Consider the following 18,521-nt stretch of genomic DNA (forward strand, 5'->3'; position numbering starts at 1 on the left):
AAAAGAAGTCGCTTTACTAGCGTACAAGCGAAGTATACACGTGATTATTGCGATAATCATTGTGCGATAGTGCGATATCATTACGCCAGTAAGTATACTGTAGTCCGGTATTGATCAACACATCTATGCCAAGAAGTACATGCACATCAGCATTGTCGAATGATACAAGCACAAGGCCGTTATTGTGATTATAATAAAGCTTGACTGATTTAATACGATTTCATATTAGTGTCGTATTTCTTCTATTTTCCATTCAACACAAGTTTTGTTTGTCTTTTCTCTGAGTAATACTCTTCTTAAGCAATCAATCCTTCATCCTGTGCAGAGTGTGTTACATCAAAACCAAGTGAAATATGAAAATAAAGATGTGCTGGAACTGTTCACTGAGTCTCGAGTGTAAGACCGGTGCAGTTTCAGGAATTCAATTCAGTGGGAAAAAAAAGTCAAGTAAAGAACAATATATGGGTGTAACCATGATCCAATAGTTGATCCTAATCAAGATATGTATTACAGTAACGTTATTTTAAGTGATCTGCACAGGATTTCTGTTTAGCCTTCAAATAACTTTTATTTCTTCCATTACTCTCATGTTTATTTTAAATGATTAAATAAAATAATAGAACATTTAAAATAGTGTTTTAAAAACAAATAGTTCGAACGTACCCATCACCAAGATACGTGGCTGCATAAGTAGCTTTGACAGAGCTTGATTAGTGAATTTAACATGTAATTCATGTAACAGCACCGATGATTTAGCAGTCCTTCCCGTTCTACATGATTGTTGTTGAATATCATTACAAGACAATTGATACTACTGGGAGACTTATGAGAAGATGGCGTATATAGTGACTATGTCTAATTTGCATGTGAATGTAACCGATATCACAATATTACAAACTTCAAAGTTCTACAACTTTTCCTCTCTTTGTACAAATTCAATCGCACTCGAGTCGAGTTGTTAGTGTCAACTTGAATATAAACTGTCAGCCAAGTGTAATATCCCACTACTTTATTTGTTTAGATCAAAATTACTGTTTGTAATTCATGTCTAACTTCTAAATTGCAGCAATAGCTCAATATTGGGCGACGTGAAAGACAAGGAAATATAATGAACTTCTCGATATGCGAACACGGATATATGCTACGAGGTGTTTTGTTCAACATTATAGGCTTGCTTGGGTTTCCAGTTATTTACACTGTATCACAGTTCTGTTTTCCAAGCTTGAAATGAAAGCTAAGTAAAATAATTTCCTTTTGGCTTCCAGTGGTGTCACTGAACAGTATTGCCAATTCAACTGAACACCCAGGATGATGACTCGGCGATTTAATTATCATACATTTTTATTGTTGAAGGGGCTGATGTCAGCAGGAAAAACGCATGCTGCGTATATTTCGCGCCATGCGATGTCGTCTGACAGTCATCATAAGAGAGGAGGGTAGCACGAGGCGAGACGACCCTAACGAGAAAAGCATACAAGCTATTTCAATGCTGAACATCTCTTCCGTAACCTCCCATCCAGGCTAAAACGAATTATACATTTTCGTGATTGTGCACTATGAGTTCAAGACTGCATCATTAACCACGCGTTGAAACTAGCGATGAAGCCGAGAACATCTACATCAAGCATGTATGTGTATTATGTTTTAAGATCATCGCGAGAAAGATCACAACTTGGAAACCGCCCTGGAAAAAGCGCATATTTAAAGGCAAAACATAGTTCTCTGTAGGGCTCAAAATTCATCTTCCACCATGTGGAATTTGCTTGTATTACATCGAAATGGTCTCTATCAGAAACTTGTCTGGTTGATGGAAGATAATGAGTAATTTTGAGATCAAAAGTAAAAAATGAAAAATAAATAAATAAAAGTCCGTGTACCCAACTTTTATTCCTGAAGGGACCTCCCAATTCAGTAGTGGTCAGGTAGAACGTCAAATGATGATCAGTCGTTCCCTAGCAATCGTATTTCACGATTAGCCGCATGCGATTCACTCTATAGCGCAGAGGATTGGTGGACAGTGGCGGATCCAAAGGGGGGCGCCCCCTCTTTATTTTTTATTAAAACAAGAGAAATAAAAAGAAAAAAATGGGGGCGGGCGCCTGCGCCTCCCTTTGATTTTGTGAAGGCGCCTCCCCTTTACGGAATTCTTGGATCCGCCCCTGGTGGAGACAATACTGTGGCCCGATTTGTCGATTATCGATAATCACTTATTTAAAAGAATATGTATCTTCAATGATAGTACAATGTACTTTCAACGAACCTTTTTGGATAATGTTTGGCATTTTCGTCATTACCCAACTGAAATCGTGTTATCACAGCGTTATTTTGACACGTTTGTTTTAAGCGTTGTGCAATGAATACAAGTGCGAAATTCGACAGTTTCTGCAAACACAAGGGAACTTTATGTTTTCCCTGCAACATTGCTAATGCTCTCGCAGTTATAAGGGCGCCTTGGTTGTTTCACAGGGGCTGTGGAACCGCTCTCCCCCCCCCCCCCACACACACACGCTCCTCTGACTCTTACAAAATAAGCAAAATCGAAAACATAATGACACAAAAACTAACAACAAAACCTACGCTTGCATCAGTATTAGTATGAAGTTGGCGCTACTCTCGAGAACATTTTTGAACAGGTGGTAAAATCATGGCTGTCCATGGCAGTTCGCTTTGTACTAAAAGCTCCAGATATTGTTGTGAAAATGATTGTTGAATGCTCGATAGGGCTAAGCGGCTGAGTACGAGGCCACATGACTGTCTAAAGCTGCGTGAACTTCATGAAGGCAGCCTGACTGCATCCCAAAGGGGCTGCAGAGTCGGGCCAAATTTGCAGACGCTCTTTCATCAGAGGCACACGCAAATACTTATCATGTCGTTCAAGAAGCTGGGATGGAATGTTGTCAGGAGACTCAACGAACTGGGGAAGAATTCCTGAAAATGAGATGAATTGACTACGTTGTGCCATTTCTGCTGGTGTTTTCAACGCTGAAAGGTGATCATGACAGACAATCCTCTAATATTTCTGGAAATGAGTATTCTGGACAATCTCATCTCCACACATATCTGTCGGCTATATTGTGAGCATATCTTCTGCGTCTATAATCTATGAGCGCGAAGCAAGAACAAAGCAAAACACACACATACAAACACACACACACACACACACACACACACACACACACACACACACACACACACACGTCATTAAGCAATCAAATCGAGGACCATTATCATAATAGGCCTACGCCGCATCTGCCCGCAGTAGATTACATGGCTTTTTTAGTGTCATAGACATTCAACCTTCATACAGAGAAAAAGAGATGTTTCCATAAAATCGCTGTATTATGACCTCCAATGGTATATTCCCTAGATTCACGTGTGCTGAGCTTTGGTCAAATGCGACGATATTTTTGCACCATAGTGGCTGTAGGTGAAGGCGCTGTAATAATGATGAACATGCAGCATGCTCCCCGTATTCATACAGGCATAATTGCCGTTAGCATCACGATATGGATTATTCTTCAGTCCAACACCGAGCCTTTTGATTTCCCCGACAGCAAAGCGCGATGATTTGATTAGACCTAAAGCTCAGACTCCAGATTGGATCTGGCGCACTCTACTTTGCATATCTTTTGTTATTATCATTCCCCCTAGCATTTACTCTTTAATGTCACTGTGTGGCAGCCGTTCGTTCCCACACATCTAGTAAGAATATCTGTCTGTCATTGGAACTACAACAGACATGCACCCTCAACGGGTTTTAAAGAATTGCCTTATGTCACAGTAGGTTGCCATTACTGTCAGCTAATAATATCACGTTCTTCTTCTCTTTTTTTTTTTAGTTTGTTCGTTGTTGTTTTTAATCCAGGGTTGTTGGACAACATGCAAACGTTACTGAGACAAGGTCAAAATTTTGGAAATCAATCAGCCTTTCCGAACATTTTATCGTAAAAGAGGTAATCACGTTCATGACTGGTTAATACTAATGGAATAAACTAAAAATGTGGAATTGTAATGTATTTTCATTGAAAAAAAATAGGGGGGTGGGGTAAATCACACGCTTCATGAGCCAGCTGCTGTGAACAAACAGCGATGTGAGCGAAAGACTATAGTCCTGTAAGAGCAGAACAATGTCTGGGGAGACAGCAGTGGTTGTAAAATGTTGGCGAGAAGAGAGAGGAAAGAACTGCCCTCTCGGTCCACGATGAAATACCACGGTACGCTCACAATGCATAATGCATTTCAAAATTGAAAATGTGTGAGTGATACCAAAAAACAGTAACTCTCTGCATGGCTGTTATCCGTTATGGATTGCTGGGGTCGAGACGATACTTGAATTAAAGATTGAATAATCGAGTAACAGGACAAGAAAAACACGCTGTACGGAATAGGATGCTGCAGATTTGTTGATGTTCACAACGGTTTCATGGAAGATGACGAATATGGACATAAATATACATGTACGTAATGGAAAACTTCGTACTTCGTGAATGCATGAATCATTATGATGAATTTTGTCTTACTGTAGAAAATGACAAGGCCCAATACACGCGACGTCACACCTCATTTTTTTCGTGTTAATTTAAAGGACACTACCCCTATCATGACGGGGTCTGACACTACTACCGTATGCCCCCCCACCCCCCCCCCCCCCAAAAAAAAATAAAAATACAACGGGACCCTTCGCAACGATGATTTTAAAAATGGTAAATCAATCCAAATACAATTTTAGGGTATGAAACTATAACTTATTGCCCACATCTTACAAAAAACGGCATCCGATTTGCTTCAGTGGTCAAAGAGAAATGATGATTTTTGTAGAGCATGTCAGGAATCCCATCCCTCCAAGTTCTGTCCATTGTGTTCACACATTATGCAGTTCCAAGAGCATCCAAGTGCTTAACTTGGACGAATCAGACCCATGACATACTTTGCAATGATCCACATTTCTCTGTGACCACTTAACCAAATTGAATACGGTTTTCTGCAAAATACATTGTATAGGTAAAATTATATATTTTGAGACCCTGAAATAACATTCAGACAGTTTAATCATATTGGAAGTTATCAATGCGAAAATCCGACTGTAGTTTGTTAGTTAGTTTGTTTGTTTGTTGTTGTTGTTGTTGGTGGTGGTGGTGTTTTTTTTTTTTTTTGGTGTGTTTTTTTTTTTTTTTTGGGGGGGGGGGCATACGATATAATAGTGTATGATACGAAAAGTAACCATGGCAGCAGCAGGGAAACGACCTATTAGCCTTTAGCAGTCTGGCAGTGAAGCTGTAGTTGTGGTCATTGAAACTTGCACCAGTTTCAAAACTTTTTAATGAACTGGACCTTGCGTTGGTTCGGAGAATATGATATGAGTAATTCGGAAGTCGTTGGCGAAACTTAACCGGGATGCAATAATATATTCGACGTGTACGGTAAGAAAATGCATGCCATCATCTTTTTCTTTTCTGGGAAAAATGTCGAAACTATGTCAGAAATGGTTAAACGACAGACAGCTATATGAAATCAGTCCATTAGTCAATTAAAGACTGAATTACCAAAGCTGGGAAACGATTAAATGCGGACCCCGAGACCGTCCAAAATCAGATACCATTACAACGTGAAGGACTTGCTAGTCGCCCTGATAATATTGTAAAAGCATTGTCACGCTTTTGACATCACAAGTCAATTGCAGCGTTGAAAGGCTTGCTTGTTCCCTATACATGATACCTATACATATAAAATGATACCTAAACATGAGCACGAAACGTCATTCACAGCTTGATTTTACCTAACTTGAAAAAATATATAATATCATATACGACATAAATTATCAAAAAACGGCATCTGATAGGGCCACATCGTCTCCTTGTCAAACATTAAACCATTTGATTGACTTTATTCCATCCCCCCATAAACGCACACACACACTACCAATGGATATCACTTCACTTTGTATGCAAAGTTTGATAAGATGCTCTTTTGATTTAAACGGCTGTCAGTATGTGTAGTATAGCATGAAAGTAAAAACTAAAACAGCACAGCAATATAATTCGTTCATGCATATTTCAGACGTATGAAGCGCCACAGTAAAATGGTCTCATTATTGAAAATCGCGGAAATTTGTATCCCCATTTAGCAGGAAAACAGTAATTGATACACACTAAAATGAAATAAAGCGATGGAAGAAAATAGAACACGGTGTTATATTCAATAAAGGCCTACTCCTATGTGGATGTTCCTCCCCCTTAAAGTCCATGAGGAGGTCATGTGAATTCGTGTCGGACTCAAGGTAATGTTGTAGGTTTATATCGCCTGTTTTATCACATTGCTTTTCGTCTTGATCTATATAGCAAGTGGATATTCTAACTGCCAATATGAAACAAAATGCAAATGTGTTTCATGTTGATAGAGAGGTATGGCCACGAAATGACATGTCTACATACAGCCATCGCCGACTGCACATACCATCTACTGATGAAATTCAGATGACACTACGTGATGTTATGTACTGGAAAAAGTACGTGTACCTATGGAGCTATATACTATTGTGTTGTTGCTCCATGGTGTTCCCATGGTACCGATAGCTTGCTGTAGATTAGTAGGCAAATATAAATAAGTAAATATATACATGTATATGTAGAAGAAGTATTGGAACAAGTTCACTCGGTTGACAGCAGGTTCATCCGTATTTTATTGCTACTCGGAGTTTTTTTAAGTGCGCACTGGTCACTATGGTCCAGGCGCGAATAGTTTGTTTTGTTTTGTTTTTGTTTTGGTATCACGCGCTAAAAATGCGTTAATTCAATCCAAATGCATTTCTGGGATGTATTTAATCATTGCCTGATGATTGCCCCTAAATGAAGGTGGCATGAAACTCCGAGTAGCAATAAAATACGGATGAACCTGCTGTCAACCGAGTGAACTTGTTCCAATATACTTCTGTCTAAAGCTCTTCCTTTGAGGATATCGAGCACTCTTCATAGAAGGATAGAATCACCAAGTGTACATGTATATGTATATATATACATGTATATATATATATATATATATATATATATATATATATATATATATATATATATATATATATATATATATATATATAGGTATATACATATACATAACATACAATATGCAGGTCTGATGGTGTGGAAGCTATCTAGTACAAAAATTTAAGGGAAGTAACATCTTGGCAACCTGGGGAAATGAATCACGGGTGCACGTCACGAGACCGACACCCACGAGTCATACAGCCCACAAGTCATACAGCTCACAAGTCAAACAGCCCACGAGTCATACAGCTCACAAGTCAAACAGCCCACGAGTCATACAGCTCACAAGTCATACAGCCCACCAGTTATACAGCCCACGAGTCCGACACTGAGTAAATAAAGCCCACGAGTTCGACATCAACTAAAATATGCGCACGAGTTATACAGCCCATAAGTTCGACACTATGCATAAAAGGCTCGCGAGACCGACACTAATCAAAATAGACTCACGAGACCGACACTAGGCAAAGAAGGCCCACGAGACCGACAGGATGAACAGCGCCACCTATAGACCAACCAATTGTATAGGGTGTCTAGACAATGGCAAAAGGATGATATGAAAGATGGAAAAGGAGAGTTGCTAGGGTATTACCCCGTCAATTGCCCTCCTTCATCCCCTGAACTGTTCAAGATCTTTGTGTTTGCGTGTGTTAGTGTTTGGGAAAAAATAAACAAAATTCAGTAAAAATACATGAGATGTTTCAACATTAATTTCGAAAATGCCAAAACACTCTCATTTCCCTTTCCGCAAAACACATACCGGTGTACACCTTCTTAGAAAAAAAAAATGATGTGGACATTCAAATCAACCAACTAAAAAAAAAGTAGCAAGCTGTGAAATGAAGTTTACCAAAAAAAAAAAAAAATTTCAGTGCACACCTGCTTTCCACGATAGAGAGGGGGAGTAGTCATCTGCGAAGGTGTTGATTTAGTTTAAATTCACAGAAATAATAATTAGTAATCGTCTATTAAGGTAGCGTTAAGTTTTCGGGAAAAGAAGATGCACCCATGAAAATAGCTATTCTATTTCTTGAGAAATGTACCGTTTTGAGGAGAATAATTCTACAAACACAAGCCACAAATCGAGGCGAATCGCTGCGATATAAAACGATTTCATCCATTCAATATAGCCGACATTAGGGCCTATATAGTTACAGAGAAATTTACAAATTGAACTCTAACACACAGGCTAGAAATTGGGAAAGCCTATCAAGAATAGCACGATGGCATTTAAAATTAAACCATTATCGTTCTTGTCCTCTATTATGTTTTTCATACTTTTTTTTGGGGGGGGGGAGGAGGACTTTATTTTATTATAAAAAAAAAGAAAAAATGGTAACAATGTCGCTCCCCGTAGCGTGACAGAACTGCCCCCTAAAAGCCACACGTGCTGTAGAAATACATACTTGATGTCGTTGATATGTAGATGGTGCTCTTCAATTAGTTACAATCTCTCGCTCGATAGCGTGACGAAATGGCATCCGCCAGTATGTAATTTTCCCCTTCATGGAATACCCTGTACAGGTGCATATTTGTAATTGACATGTAGATGGCGCTGCTCATCTTGTCGGTCTCGTGAGCCTTCTTTGCCTACTGTCGGTCTCGTGGGCCTTCTTTGCCTAGTGTCGGTCTCATGAGCCTCTTTTGTCTACTGTCGGTCTAGTGAGCCTTTATTGTGTAGTGTCGGTCTCATAGGCTTTCTTTGCTTAGTGTCGGTCTCGTGTACCTTTTGTGCGTAGTGTCGAACTTATGGGCTGTATGACTCGTGAGCCGTATGACTCATTGGCTGTATGACTCATTAACCTATTTTTTATGTCGGTCTCGTGGACCGTATGACTCGTGGGTGTCGGTCTGGTGGGATGACCCTTGAATCACATGTACTTCGTTGTTTGTGCTGCACGATTCATGACAACCAGAAAATTGTCTTCGTTGTCATCATCTTTATCATTGTGTACAGGGGCGTCACCAGCTTTTTTTCAAGGGGGGTGCGTTTTGACACTAAATGTTTACGAAATTTTTTGGACAGACATTTGGAATATAGGAAGCTCTCAATCCCTAGACTTTTACTGTTTTTTGAGGGAAACCAAGCGGGGAAAGGGCACCGGCGTAGCTAGGATTTCATCTTGGGGGGGGGGGGGGTTAGTATGCGAGGGAGCGAGCAAGGGTGGGGGGAGGGTGTGGAAGTGCCGGAGGGGGTTGTACCCCCTATAAATGGATTATGGAATGACGGTGTGAAACGACAAATTACTGGCACTTAGTAGCAGCGATATCAGGAGAATGGCGTAACGACTACATGCGAGCGAGGGGAACGAGCGAGCTTGAAAATTTTGACATTTTATAGTCCCAAAACTGCCGTTTGTAGCCATATCTTTTTGCTTTGTAAATTAAGGGGGGCACAGGGCGCAACTGCTGGCAATTACTGGCAGCAACATCAGGTGAATGGCATAATAATCAAATGCGAGCGAGCGAAGAGAGCGAGCTTGAAAAATTTGACATTTTACAGTCCCAAAACTGCCATTTGGAGCCATACTTTTTCGCTTTGGAAATAAAGGAGGGGTGGGGTGCGCAACGGGCGCAACGGGCGCAACGGGCGCAACTGGCGGTAATTACTGGCAGCAACATCAGGAGAATTGCATAACAATTGAATGCGAGCGAGCGAGCGAGCTTGAAAATTTTGACATTTTACAGTCCCAAAACTGCCGTTTGTAGCCATATTTATTTGCTTTGGAAATTAAGGGGGGCACACCGGGCGCAACTGCTGGCAATTACTGGCAGCAACATCAGGTGAATGGCATAGCAATTAAATGCGAGCGAGCGAAGAGAGCGAGCTTGAAAATTTTGATATTTTACAGTCCAAAAAACTGCCATGTGGAGCCATATTTTTTCGCTTTGGAAATAAAGGAGGGGTGGGGGCGCAACGGGCGCAACTGCCGGTAATTACTGGCAGCAACATCAGGAGAATTGCATAACAATTAAATGCGAGCGAACGAGCGAGCGAGCTTGAAAATGTTGACATTTTACAGTCCCAAAACTGCCATTTGTAGCCATATTTTTTTGCTTTGGAAATTAAGGGGGCGCACCGGGCGTAACTGCTGGCAATTACTGGCAGCAACATCAGGTGAATGGCATAATAATTAAATGCGAGCGAGCGAAGAGAGCGAGCTTGAAAATTTTGACATTTTACAGTCCAAAATCTGCCATTTGGAGCCATATTTTTTCGCTTTGGAAATAAAGGAGGGGTGGGGGCGCAACGGGCGCAACTGCCGGTAATTACTGGCAGCAACATCAGGAGAATTGCATAACAATTAAATGCGAGCGAACGAGCGAGCGAGCTTGAAAATTTTGACATTTTACAGTCCCAAAACTGCCATTTGTAGCCATATTTTTTTGCTTTGGAAATTAAGGGGGCGCACCGGGCGCAACTGCTGGCAATTACTGGCAGCAACATCCGGTGAATGGCATAACAATTAAATGCGAGCGAGCGAAGAGAGTGAGCTTGAAAATTTTGACATTTTACAGTCCCAAAACTGCCATTTGGAGCCATATTTTTTTCGCTTTGGAAATAAAGGAGGGGGCGCACTGGGCGCAAGGCAGCAACATCAGGAGAATTGCGTAACAATTAAATGCGAGCGAGCGAGCGAGCTTGAAAATTTTGACATTTTACAGTAAAAGACAAACAAACTGCCGTTTGTATAGCTATATTTCTTTGCTTTAGAATTTAAGGGGGCGCATCGGGCGCAACTGCTGGCAAATACTGGCAGCAATATCAGGAGAGCATAAATGATTACATTCGAGCGAGCGGAACGAGCGAGCTTGAAAATTTTACATTTTACAGTCTAAAAACTGCCGTTCTTAGCCATATTTTTTCGCTTTGGAAAATAAGGGGGGGGGGGGGACGCACCGGGCGCAACTGCAGGCAATTACTGGCAGCAACATCAGAAGAATGGCATAAAGATTAAATGCGAGCGAACGGAGCGAGCGAGCTCGAAAATTTTGACATTTTACAGTCCCCAAACTGCCGTTTGTATAGCTATATATTTTTTTGCTTTGGAAATTAAGGGGGGGGGGGGGGCGCACCAGGCGCAACTGCCGGCAATTACTGGCAGCAACTTCAGGAGAATGGCATTAGGACTAAATGCGAGCGAGAGGAGCGAGCGAGCTTGAAAATTTTGACATTTTACTGTCCAAAAACTGCCGTTTGCAGCTATTTTATTTTTTTTTTCGCTTTTAAAATCAAAGGGTGGGGGGGGGGGGGAAGGGACGCCCTATGTGCCCCTCCCCCTGGATACAGTGGAAGTCAAGGGTGTGGGTTTATGTTCATGACTGGGGGAGGTATGACCAGCGAGGTGGCGTCGAAGTGACCAAGCGGGGAAAGGATGTCCAAAATCTGCACTTTAGAGCATCCCCTAAACTAATTGTGCGTGTTTGTTTGTGTGTGTGTTCTACATGGAAAAGTTAGGAATTACCCCAGGTCAAGTCTTTTTATTGGCAATGCAAGACATTTTTATATATACTAGTATGTAAAGCAACACTGCAAAATCAATGATCGAGCTTTGATACAACGAAGCGTAAGGTACAAAGGTGTACTAAGTACATTCTAACATCACATTGCGCAACATTGTAGCCACTCTTCGTTCGGATGTACACTGCGCACATCCTGCTTATATGCAGAATGCCAACCAGGAATCACAATCTTTTGTCGGGTCCGGGCTTGTTGAACAATGTTTCACACTATATACCTATTTAATTATGGTTAAAGGAAATCATAGAAAAATATCTTATTTCTGGATCACCCTTTCATTCAAAAACAGTTTACTAACACTTGAACTACTATTTCGGTAAATCTTTTTTTTTTTTACCAGCGGATTCGGAGGGGGCGCACCCCCCCCCCCCCTCCTCCGTAGTTACGCCACTGCTTTTGGGTGAAATAATTGGACAGATTTCTTGAATTCTAACAAAAAAGCAAGAAAATCTTTTCATCGCGGGAATTATGATTATGTGGGGTGGGCAAATGGTGCGCTTGCCTTCCAATATTTTTATGGGGGAAACATTTTTTCTTTCAAAAGCAAGAAAATCTTCTCATTTCGGGAATTATTAGTTATGGGGGGGGGGGGGCAAAACTGAAATATGCTTGCCCCTCTTTTTTTTTTTAATGAGGCTAAGGCTCGCTCTTGGGCTGGCAATATGGATTGGTCAGAAGCAATACATAGACCCTACATACTTGTAAGTAGCACACGTACATGCAAACATGTATAAGTGCTCCGTATCGTACGGATGTACATTACGGTCGATAGATAGTATAAACACTGTAGAATACTGATAGATATAAATTCAGTCCTGCCAGAACCAGGGATGCGAATTGTTTTTGCCGACGAGTTTTTTGTTTTGTGTGTCCCTGGTGCAAACTATAAAAAAAAATAGAAAAGAATAATTATTTAGCGTCCGGCGTTGAGGTCACTCGCAGACAGATTTTTTTTTTTTTTTTTTTTAAAGGATCTGAAGGGGGTGCGTTCGCACCCAACGCACCCCCCCTGGTGACGCCCATGGTGTAGGAAGGAGAGTTAAAGTGTAACAGTAGCAGTAGCATTTAGTAATCAGCAGTAAAATTATAGGGGTAGACTTAAACGCCAGAATTTGATATTATATTACTTGAGTAGTATAGAAGTAGCAGCATCCTGCATATACAATGTTACTGAGTATACTACTGGTAAATATCATGCATCTTAGCTCACAATTTACTGTGTTTATATTATATTTTGATATGTGAAGAATATGTATACTTTTTTCTTTTGTATTTGGGCAAATGTTTGTAAACTTTTCATGTTTAAATCAAATTGAATAAATTAAATGAAATGAAATAATTCTTATCGTTATTGTAATCATCATGATCAGCAACAGTGGCCGTGTATCAGTAACACTGAAAATAGACAATGGTAGTAATAATGGTGGTATAGTAGTCGTCCATATTAGAAGAAGTAGCAATTGTGGTGATAGAAATTGTCTGAATATATAGTGCATAGAAGACGATAACATAGAAGCAAACTCAGTTCTCTAACATGAACTTCTGGAATAACAAGAAATGCAAAATTGTAATTTGTTTCACAGTGTAATCATAGCACACCGACAACTAATATTGCAACAAACAAAGAGTAATTATAAAGTGAATATCACGACTGTTAATATCCCAGAGCAGTAGAACGATCGTGAGAATATACACGCTAACGTCTCTTTTCCTCACTTTCCTTCTGATTATCATTTGGCAAGCAGGCTTTAATCTCCTTCATTTACTTCATATTTTTCTCTTCATATTATAGAGCGGAATTGCTATAATCAAACTCAGCTGAAGGATTCAATTTAAAAGCATCATAGCATAATATGGAGAGTTAAGAAAGGAAGAATAGTAACCAGGCAGGCATGACAGTAATAACAAGCAAAAATAAAACATAAATCGATTACCGGCATAGATACTGGAAAAAGATGTAAATAGAGAGGTATCGCGTGTTCAACGTGGGTTTGGTATACTCATCTGAACATTTACTCCTTTATAAGTCAACAGAGAGAAAGAGACATTAAAATAGCCTGACATATCAATCTCGACGCTGAAAAACATGCTAGTTATCTGTCATCGAGTTTCCCCATGCCAGGACTTTTTCGGTGGCTGATTGGGCATGAGGAGGAAGCTACTTAGGTTTATATGCACTCTGTCTATAGTTTGGATTATTGATGAATGAAATTCGGAGAGTCGACACGAAAAATCACATTACTATGAGTAACTCAAAGCAAATCTGACTGTCGAGAAAATCACAATTTGAAAGAAGACTAGGATGGCAGACAAAAAAAAAAAATTGTTAAGAAATTTTCTCGGAGCCCCGTATCGGGAACCGTTTCGGAAGAAATCAGATCAGTACAGGAAGTCATTAAAACATACTAAAATGGAAAAAGAAACTGCACAATGGGTTCGCAATAGATTGAGAGATATCTAAGTTTTTCGCTCAATTTAGAAAAATAAGCATAAAATCATTCTCTGTTTGTGAGTTATCTGTGGGACACCTGTGAATACTACAGGGTACATCATTGTCACATTCACTGACTCTTTAAGTCATATCAGTGATACAAACGGAAGAAATGCATAAAAGATTAATCGAACATTTTAAAACTACATTACTAAAAAGCTGGCAAGCACAAAACATTTAAAAGTCGGTAATTACTACCGATTTTCTTCCAGTGATACGAAGAGTTTGAAGATAATTTGATTTGTGGATGTGTAAATACATTTCGATACGTTGAAAATTAACCATAGTACTAGTACTCTTAACTCCATAACTTGGAACCGATTGCAAAAACAAACACAGAAATGGCACAAATTACAGGAGCGCACTGGTGGATCTGCAATATAGGGTAAATGTTACGCATATTGATGACAAATTCAACTTCGAGACGCTACATAATATTGATTCTGATTAGTTGATGGCCAAGTAGTATTTCATCAATGATTTTAAATAACAAGACGCAAACAATTTAGCATTAACACAGTGGACACTTCCTCTCGCTGACTATAAAATCACACATAATTATAATCACGTCAGTAAAATTGTTGGGCATATTATGACCAGCAAGATAGTGGCAACGACGTTTTAGGAACGCATAAAACCCTTCTGTTCAAAAGCCAAAACCATGCAACTTATCGGTATAAAATCATACTCGGAACATCTTATATCCAAACCAATGGTCTGTTGAGCGAAAAAAAAAAACTATGTAATGTTAGAGGAACGATGTCTTTCCACGTATATCGAACTTTTGGGAGATTTTTTCTTCATTAATGACATTCACAAAGTTAAAATGCAACATATGAATTATATCAACTTGGACGAGGGAGCATGTCACGTGTGCACAAGGCACATTTGAAAATAATGAAACAAAAACAACAAATATTTCTATTTATGAACCAGAAATAAAGAATAGCTAAAGAATCACACTGGCTAAAATTAATGGGAGACGTGTTAAATATTTTCCAAAATTTCCTTGAAAGATAACCGTCAAAAGGGATATGCGGCACTCCACGGTGCTCAACATAACACTGATTACTCCATTAGTTACAAGATTACAAGGAGAATTTAACAATTTGTAAGCACGAAAGCCATCGCCCGAAGCAGGTTGTTAAGACCAGCTTCCTTCGAAGCTGTCTTTCTGATTTCATGGACATTCCTTATTTGATTCAAGGACAGTCGGGTAATTTGTGTGTCATCTTGATTTCACGAGATTTCAAAGCGTTTAATAGAAAAGTGGGATAAATTGACTTTCATTGGCATGCGGAGCAGTGTCTTCGCACACGCCGTCAACATCAATGGAAAGATGATACATTTTGATATACTGGGAACGTCTTCAGATTTTCTGTTATTACAAGAATGTTCATATCACTCCATCAAAACATATCCCTGCATATCCCGGCATGTCTTCTTAGGGTGGGTAATGCATAAATGAGTCTTTTTTATCACCATCTGGGATCATACAATGACAAAACTTGCTGGGTGCGAAAAACTGACAGCACGTAGAGGTGAAATCGTCCAAAGAACTAAGGATGAGGTAATCATACTTGTTACCGCGAAAGGACATCTCTTTGAGTGATAAACTAACATCGGGTAATATATCCATTCAGTTATCATACATACCTCCCAACCGTGCGAAGAAACATTATATCAAACTTTGTGTGCATTTAGTAACACGTGGAAGTCATTTTCACAAGTATAAGAAGATAAGGAATAAATAACATATTTAGTAATTATCACTTCTTTGCTACGGAACATCTTTCAAATGGATGCATTGCTGCTCACATTGTGTTCTACCAATTAAGGTAAAAAGTAGTCAAAATATACAAAGCACAATGTTATTACACAATATGATTGCAAACACAAGTATACTGAACAGCGACCTGCGTTATTCTGGTTCTGACTTCATAAAATATGTTTCCCCTGCTCTCGAAATATATCTCGCATAAGTAATTCACTACCAACTATCCGTCAAGACATATCAGTGTGGATAGGAATCCCAGTAAACCAAATCGCTCCCTGCGTCATCGCTGACGTCAAATCACACCATTGCTCTCGTCTCTGTTTCTCCGTTCCTCGTCTCTCTCATCGGAGGTGGCAAGGATACAGCGCCGTATCTCCGGCACGTGCATAACGCATAGGATGGGGTTCACGCACACCTGCAGAAAAGTCAGCCACGTTGCCATGGAGACGAAAGCGATTGGTAGTTGAAGATTGGCGCGGAACACCTTGAGGAATGAATAAATAATGTAGGGCGACCAGAGGATCCCGTGCGCAACGGAGATGGAGAATGTGAGTCGTGTCACTTTTTCCTCGTGGTGGAAGTCCGCGCTGGGCACGGTGGGTTCCCCTCGTACAGATGGCGGGGCCAGACCTACCAGGGGAGGAGGCGTAGGACCCTGTCTGAAGCCCTGAAACCAATTTGCTGCGGCTTGGCCCGTTGATCCGGGGCCATAGAAAGTCCAAGTACTGGAAACTGCTGGGATAAACTCTAGAGGGCGCATTCGGCGATGAGCGCGCATGAAGAAGAAAACCCTCAGATAGAAGACGTGAATAAGTGCGGTGACGAGGACAAAGAAAAGTAGGAACAATAAAGTATCATTTGCTAGATTTATAGCGCGGTGTCTAAATGTACACTGATTTTCTTCAGGGATGTAGCCATAGGCCTCAAGATTGAATACTGGTGGGAATGCTGTGGAGACGGCGAGCGCCCATGCCGAAAGGACACAGAGAAGGCTTCCGAGTCCTTTTAGCTTTTGTCGGTGAAATCTGTGCCATCTTAACACGACATATCGCTCAATACTAATCAAACAAAGTGTGTACAGTGATCCATACGGAAGATACACATTAAAAAATGCTAAAATCTCACATAAAAATGTACCGTACACCCAGTCTGACGCGACTACGGACGTGATAACGAATGGAAAACAGACAAGCGAACGGACAAGGTCGGCCAATGCGATGTTAAAAAGGAAAAAGAAGCACGGTCTCCGTAAAGTTTTATACCTGAACACGGCATAGGTGACGAGTCCGTTTCCAGACACACTGAAGATAATAATAAGCACCATTGATGCAATCCACAAATCCTTCACGCCCTTCTCAACGGCAGTTTGTTCATCTGTGTCCTCCATTCTTTCATCGACACCGCTCTCTGCTTCCAGCTCCACATCACTTTCGTCGTCTTTGCCCGAGAACGTCCCGTTCAACGACCTAGTGGTATCCGACTCCTGGCCCAGACATAGTACACAAGCCCGTGAAAAGAAGCAGAGCAGTAAAACGGCAGCCGACTGCCGAGTGTAATCCATCCCGCCGCTTCCTAACTCCGTGAGAGCGTGAAAGTTCCTCGCTTTCTGAAGGTCAACAGCTGACACGCTGGTTGATCTCCAGTGGTCAACGGTTCTTCGTGACACTTTGTATCCTGGAAATTGCTCAAAACCTGCTCCACAACAACCATCGACGATGTTCGATCTTCATAGCGTATGAATATATATATCCATCATGGTAGACATCGTCACTAAATCAACAGCTGCGACATCGAAGACCTATGTTCGTCTTTACATCCTATTTCAGAATGATGAACGTGGCTAATGTCGTATCTGGCCAGTACATTAGCATTCATATCATATTCTCTCTGAAAACCCGGTACTTTGTACTCATCCTGCGAAGCGAAACATGGACTAGGTCGTGGGGAACAAAGTATCACTCTGTTCGTTTAGTTGTGTGTTACGATCGTCAGTCCTATGCAAACTCGGTGTGCTACAAGCGGGCATCAGTGCAGAGAGGTTGACTCTGGCAAGTGTTGCAAGTTCACAAGGAAACTTCATCCGTTTCAGTGAGCGGTACCAGAGCAGTGTACAAAATGTGAAGCTAGCCGGTCCATTGTTCACGGATATTTCATTTGCCTTCTACAACTCGCAGTTGTCTCATATCCACAGCTACAGATGAATGGAAGTATTTAGCTTTGATGGTGCTAGAGAGAGCGCCTGCAGAGGTAGAAACAAAAGGAAAACAAAAAATGAGACATTTATCAAAGGTATGTAACATAAAGTTAATTCTAATGCGATGAAAAAAGGGGGGTTGGTATCAAATATCATTCAGGAACGTAACGCTTTTAACACGACATTTTCACGGTTCACGGTAGATTCAGCGAGCTCCTTCATACACAATGCTCCTTTGCGAACGCAATATGGGTACACGGGCACGTTCATAAGATGGATGCACTGTTGGAGAAAGGAAATATCAAAAGAGGCTGTGACAGGAGGCGGGTATCTATAATTATGACAGGACATCGGAAGATGTAAACAACGAAATAGACACAGTCGGCTCTCGCACAGAACCAATGGCCTTTGATAATCATCAATAAACTGTTCTAGTAGTCCAAGGACTTCAAAGATTTTGTGTGATAATCGCACGTTACTTAGCGAATTAAAACAAA

The 18,521-nt window shown here is 40.6% G+C and overlaps 1 protein-coding gene across 1 annotated transcript; it reads right to left on the reverse strand.

Moving 5' to 3' along the window:
• Positions 1 to 16,015: 16,015 nt before the first annotated feature.
• LOC139708378 (probable G protein-coupled receptor 85) lies at positions 16,016 to 17,931 on the reverse strand. The gene has a single exon (XM_071620330.1). The coding sequence runs from the start codon at positions 17,389 to 17,391 to the stop codon at positions 16,123 to 16,125; it is 1,269 nt and encodes a 422-aa protein (XP_071476431.1). The 5' UTR covers positions 17,392 to 17,931; the 3' UTR covers positions 16,016 to 16,122.
• Between the last annotated feature and the right edge of the window lie 590 nt (positions 17,932 to 18,521).

The sequence above is a fragment of the Diadema antillarum genome, unplaced genomic scaffold, assembly GCF_040938485.1.
Source record: "Diadema antillarum isolate AM-2024a unplaced genomic scaffold, OU_Dant_1.0 seq00001330_RagTag, whole genome shotgun sequence".
In the NCBI taxonomy this organism is placed as follows: domain Eukaryota; kingdom Metazoa; phylum Echinodermata; class Echinoidea; order Diadematoida; family Diadematidae; genus Diadema; species Diadema antillarum.